Source organism: Paralichthys olivaceus, chromosome 2 (genome assembly GCF_024713975.1).
Source record: "Paralichthys olivaceus isolate ysfri-2021 chromosome 2, ASM2471397v2, whole genome shotgun sequence".
Classification (NCBI taxonomy): Eukaryota; Metazoa; Chordata; class Actinopteri; order Pleuronectiformes; family Paralichthyidae; genus Paralichthys; species Paralichthys olivaceus.
This window is the reverse complement of record NC_091094.1, coordinates 23,133,020-23,139,378: the sequence shown is the minus strand read 5'-3', so window position 1 is coordinate 23,139,378 and position 6,359 is coordinate 23,133,020. Positions and strand designations below refer to the sequence as shown.

The 6,359-nt window shown below is 40.7% G+C and overlaps 1 protein-coding gene across 1 annotated transcript; it reads left to right on the top strand.

The window, feature by feature from the left end:
• The first annotated feature begins 3,179 nt into the window (after positions 1–3,179).
• On the top strand, positions 3,180–5,637 carry setmar (SET domain and mariner transposase fusion gene). The gene is made up of 2 exons (XM_020086524.2): positions 3,180–3,346; positions 4,705–5,637. Exons 1-2 carry the CDS (start codon positions 3,236–3,238, stop codon positions 5,494–5,496), a joined length of 903 nt encoding a protein of 300 aa, XP_019942083.2. The 5' UTR covers positions 3,180–3,235; the 3' UTR covers positions 5,497–5,637.
• Positions 5,638–6,359: the final 722 nt, after the last annotated feature.

Below are 6,359 nucleotides of genomic sequence, written 5' to 3'. Positions count from 1 at the left end.
AATTCTGGATCTAGTGAATTTAAATCTGGTTACATGAGGGGACTGTTGGGCCTTGGTGGAGAGATGCACTTTACTCAATGCTATTTTTGATTGTATTTCTCTCTTTCTTTATTTCTCTTCCTTCCTTTTCCACCAGGATTTTAACACAAAAACTTCAAGTTCTCCTGTTGCTCCTCTGTTTCATCCTCCATCTTTGATGGCCTTTGATGAACTCAGTGGAGCAGCCACAAAAAGACCCTTCAAAATCTCCAGGGTCAGCTCATCGTAATTATGCCTACTCGAGCTGACAAAGGCAGATGAGGTAGAGCTTTGAAATTTCCTTTGTTCTCCAGTGTCAGACCAGACAAGAGTGCATCCAGTGGGCTACGGCTCAGGCTCCCTCACAAGCTAGGAGAAGCATCGCAGCCAATTTGAGGCCAAGTCAATCAGTGCAGTGGTAGAAGGAGCGCTGGACTGTTGATCATCTCCCCAGAGAACATGCTCTATCATGCCCCTGGTTCATTAACTCACCAACCAATTGTAGTCGAGCATCAAAGTTCAGCTCCTCTGTGTGTGTGTGTGTGTGTGTGTGTGTGTGTGTGTGTGTGTGTGTGTGTGTGTGTTCTCATTACAGCCAAAGGATCCCTGACAACCGTGCCCATTAAAGACCCCCAACAACCTGCCTCTTCTGGAGCAAGGGAGGCTGTGTTTCACCCTTTTGTCAGCCAACACAATGAGAACCACAGTGTCATGTCATATTATAGTCTCCATAACAGACCATATGTTGCATCCATTAAGGAACAGACTGAAAATGAACCTGAAATATTCAAAATCACATCATTTTAATTAATTAAACAATAGGGGGAAAATTACTACTAGTAACAGTAACTAAAACAAAATAAAATAAATTTGGATCATTTCACATAATGATAAATAAAATGTCTTTTACATGTTAATATGTAAAGAATGTAGTTTTAACAATAGCACATTGAATAATAACACTGATCATTTACATATTTATCAATATATGAACTGTTCTCAGTCATGAGTCTGTGGATATGTGGCCCGGAGCCTGGTATCTTTTTAATGTCTTGACTGGCATGTTTATTTTTAGCAACACTAATAGGGTGACTCAAAGGATGGCAGTGTTGGTCTGTCGGGTCGCTCCCTCACTTTGTTCTGTCAGTGATTAATAAAGCTTCCATGGTATTTTTAGAAGTTCTTTAAAAATGTATGTAGCAAATTTTCATTCTCAAACAAGGCTTGGGTTTTTATTTTTTGACACTGCCTTTTAATTTCCAACCCAAAACATCAAATAGTTGGTTGGTTTGGTTGAGCCACCTGATTTGTAATATTTTCTTAATATTTGCTACAAAGGAAATCTTTTGTGTCTACAGTGCCTGACACATTAATATCTTGTGGTTGTCTTGTGTATTTATAATAAGTAAAGATTTTTTCATTACAGTGCATTTGTCACTTTTGAACATCCAACATTTTATGACAAACAATTATTTTACAACTGTTCAACTAAATGCACAACAGCCATCCACTTCATATTTATTAACCATTAGTCAATATAATCTATCAATTGTAAATGAATAAATAACTGGTGTTTTAAGATCTGTACAGGTATTACACCTCAAAGTGTGAAGCACTTTGTACTGGCTGTTTTGAAAGGTGCTACATGAAAACATTTATTATTGTTGTTGTTGTTGTTGTTGTTGTTGTGATTAATGTTGTTGTTGGGGGTGGTGTTATTGTTGTTGTTGGTGGTGTTGCTGTTGATGTTGTTGTTGTTATTTTTATCATCTATATCTCTGAAGCACTGATTGTGGAACCCAACAAAGAGGTTGAGTCATTCTGTTCAGTATTAGCCTCTGTTGTTGTTGTATCAGTCAGTGTATTGTCAAATGCTTGTAACAATTCGCTAACAACATCCTCTCAAGTCTAAGTATCCAATCTGAAATCTGAATGCAGGACTGACAACATTCCTTTTGCCCACAGACAAAGGTGAAGGCTCAAAGGAAAACCCTTGGTCACTTGGTGAAGCATTGAAATGTCAGCTGACAATCTGACCTCCCCCATCTGCCTCAGAGAGCCACCAGAGAATAATCCATAATCACACAGATAAGTGAAGCGCCACAGAAAGGTTAGACATGGAGACTACACATCTCACAAAAAAGAAGTTTGACATTCTGACAAAAATACTTATTTACACAGAGGATGAATCATAGCAGACATCATTTCAAGGAACACAGATAAATAGTGAGATGAGGCCATGAGCCCATGACTCCTCTATGAAGTCTTAACCCCTGGTGGCCATGTTTGTCTGGACTGCTTTAAACTGTCAGGAACCCGCAGACATACTCACGTGTCCATGTTTTCAATGCTGCTCAGTCATGTTAAGAGCCTCATCATCTTCTTCCAGATCCACTGTGGAGTCCTGCGAGAGATACAATCCCTCTAACCTGGCCTGCCATCTGCAGGCTATATGAAAATACTGCAGAGTCAACACCGCTGGGTGTTACACCACCATTTGTGCTGCTTAGAGGTGATAATGGTGGACAAGGAGAGATGTGAGGATTATTATTGGAAAAGGAGATGCATTTTAAAACAATGTGACAGCAAATAAATAAAGACATGACAGCTCCTCAAAAGTGAAACCAAATTATGGTCATATATAAATTTGGCTTCATTTCTGGATATTGGGAGGAAGTGAAGATAAATCCATCTTCATATACAGCCTGTGATTCTGTCAAGTAATGGTTTCATATTTTATCTTCGCTGTGGATCAGACAAAGCAGTTATATCATACTGTGCTGTATCCATCCTTAATCAAGCTCCTGTTGACTTTCTCCACTCTAACTTAACCCAATGTTTAAAACCACCACCTGGACTAGGGGCCATTTTCCTTGTTGACAATTTGACTTGTGACAGAAGGAAAAGCATGAGTATAGAAAATAGAAATAAAGAAGCTGGATTAGTTTCGACTGCTTCAGTTACTGGGTGTTGGGTGTATTTTACCTGCTGCCTCACTGTCACATTATGAAAAATAATTTCATGAACTGAACAAACTCATGATTACAGTTATCAGTGATACCTGCTCTTTTCAGTCAAACATGTCTGCTGTGACAAAGGCCTGGTACAGGAGTGTAATGAGCCAAACATGCCACTAGAGGGGGCTGACCACTCATTAGATCACCGGAAGTAACAGCTTTGTTTACATCCCCACTCCCCCTGAGCGTGAACCTGAGACATGAACGTGTTCGTGGACACGACTCGTGCTGTGGATTTGAGTCGCGGTCTGGAAGAGCTTCCAGTTCTGATTGACTTCAGTGCGGACGTACGGACGTTTCCTGAATTCCAGGTAACGTTAACGTAGCACCTCTGTGCTAACAGCTAAGCTATTAGAAAGTGAAATCTTACAGTCTGTGAGTTGTTTGTTTTAGCTCGTCACACTTCAGTCTCATCAAAGTGATGGTGTGACCATGTAGAGTTATTCTAGTTCTATTCTTTTTTGAATTATTGACACAGATATACATTAATGGGATGAAAACGGTGTAACCACCATGGGAGGAGAAGCTCAGGTCTGACTAGTGATTAGACATGATTCTATTCAACAGTCACACAGTGTTAGTAATGTTTATGTGATTGTACATATTCACCATCTATATAAGCTGAATCTTCAACATGTACAATGTAAATAATGTGTACAACATCACCCTTTAACTGCTTGTGTTTATTATCTTTCTACATCTACTATCTATCTACATATATCGGTCAGGCCGATGTATAAATGATATGGTTGTGATAATCAAAGCTTTTGAAGATCTTGTAATGTTGCAGTGATGTAAATCTGATGTAACAGCACAATGACACAGATAATCTAGAATGAATGTCAAGTTTGAGCTTTTTCTTTCCAAAACAGTTTCGAGGCCTTGCACTGCCTCCATACAACATGCTGAATACAGAACCGAACAGCTGTAGGGATGCAGCAGTAGAAGACTTCATTGACATGTGAAAGGAAAACATATAGTACAAATAAGAAGAAGAATTACATTTCCAGCAGATGGCAGCATATCATCACAGGACGCAGCCTGTCACCTGACTGCAGTGTAGGGAAGAAGGAAAAAAAGCCTCTCTAGAACCAAAGGAGTTGTCCTACTTTGTTCTTCTTGCTCCTTCTTGCTCCTGATGCTCTCAAACACCTTCCTGTCTGTACAAATGTACTAAATTCTTAAGGACATGTAAGTTGTACAGCATAATTTGCTGAAAATGGTTTGTGGCTGTTAAAGTAGGTGAGTTTTAAAGTAGGTAGTGGTAGATCATCTAATATTTCCTAAAACTAAATCTTTTGTACATTTGAATTAGTGCTGCAACTAATGATTATGTTTTGTATTGATTAATATGCCAAAAATATAAATGAAAAATGAAAATAAATCTATCATAACCTCCTGATGCTCTACTTCATGTCTTCAAATGTTATTTTTTAATGTCAAAACCCATCGGTTTACCGTCACATAATGTCAAGCAGCAAAATCACACTAACAAGCTGAAACCAGTCAATGATCTGGATTTTGCAAAGAATTCATTAGTTTTAGTTTTTAATTTTCTTTAAGTTAAATAATTATTTAATCGTTTTCGTACAAATTTGAGTATTTGGAAATTTTGGGCAAATTTCGAACAATCAACATTCTTTAATTTTGACTACCTTTTACTCTTCAGTATTCCCCAGATAACGTTGAGGGACCTGGATGCCCAGTTGACCCCAGTGAAGTCACACTCCCTGGATGCTCCTGTCGTTCCCTCTCCTGCTGCACTGAGAGCTGCTCCTGCCTCAAGATTCATGGGCAGGCGTATGACGGCACCGGCACACTACTGGACCTTAGCCGAACAGACTCTGGTTACTGCTCACCTGTGTTTGAGTGTAATACCCTTTGCTCCTGCGGTGAAACCTGCATTAACCGTGTTGTCCAGAGGGGACTCAGACTCAGGCTGGAAGTTTACAGCACCGGGAACAGGGGCTGGGGTGTACGTGCACTAGAGTCGATCCCACGTGGGACGTTTGTGTGTGAGTATGCAGGAGAGGTCATCGGTTTTGGGGAGGCCAGACGCAGACAGCTCACCCAGAGATCTGAAGAAAATAATTACATCATCTCTGTGAGGGAGCATGCAGGTACTGGCTCCGTTATAGAGACGTTTGTGGACCCAGCTGTGGTGGGGAATGTAGGCCGCTTTCTGAATCATTCCTGCCAGCCCAACCTCCTCATGCTGCCTGTCCGCGTGCACTCTGTAGTCCCTAGACTGGCGCTATTTGCTGGATGGGATATTGAGGCACAAGAGGAGCTGACGTTTGACTACTCGGGAGGATACAGTAACCAAACGCCTGTAGAGGTGCTGTCCACACAAAGTGACACTCAGGCCGATAGGACAGAGGGAATTCAGAGGAAAGCGTGTCTCTGTGGTGCTAACAAGTGTGCAGTGGTCCTTCCACTGGATTTGTCTATTCTCAACTGAAATAATGCAAAGACTGTTTTACCTCTGTTTTGTTTCCTGTTTAGTCCCTAAGCAATAATACTCTTTCCCACTCAGTGTAAAATTATGGAATGAAAATTTAATTTTAAGGCAATAAAAAGTTTTATTTTTCCTTGTGAGTAACATGTTTACATTTCCATCTATTTTTACACATGTGAAATCCATTTCATCTATCAGGGGCCCTGTTCAGTATAGGACCTGTCCCTCTGGATTCACAGTCTTCTATCTTGTCACCGCGAATATATGCCCCATTTCACACAATATGAATCCTGAAGGAGCTGAAGAATCAATTGCACTGGCAGACTGTTGAGGAAGTTTAATAGGTTTCTTTTAATAACTACACGGGCTACAGAATTGATCTTAACACCTTTACTCTTTGTGCAATTGAAGATATTATGCTTACGTCATTCCACAAAGCAAAATTCATATGCAAAGTTACAACTGTCATGCACCTCCATCACTCTGACATTTCTGTATTCATGCGACGCAGCCTCCACATGTAGATATTCTCATCTTCTCATCGCACTCCAGCCTCAAGAGGGATGGGACCAATTAAAAAGGGCCAGGGGGTGTTTTTATATAGAAGCAGGCTGTATTCCCCTGTCAAAGGAGGGGTGAAGGTGTCCCACTTTAGTGTGACCATTCCGATATCAGGACCACCACCTCTCAATCTGCCCCATTTCTAGTCTAGACCTGCTTTCATCCTATTAATATCCACATCTGGGTTAATTAGGATGGAGACCGTGTTTCATCCAGAATTGGGATCAATGCTCGAGCCACACTGGGGCAGAGAGAGATGAAGTTATGGCGGTGGGAAGATGGAAGTCGTGTGCCGAATGGAGACT

Bases quoted from the DNA above. Each gene is read 5' to 3' on its own strand.
- setmar (XM_020086524.2), top strand. From the start codon at position 3,236: ATGAACGTGTTCGTGGACACGACTCGTGCTGTGGATTTGAGTCGCGGT. The intron at 3,347-4,704 runs GTAACGTTAACG...TTTACTCTTCAG, and splicing joins GGACGTTTCCTGAATTCCAG to TATTCCCCAGATAACGTTGA.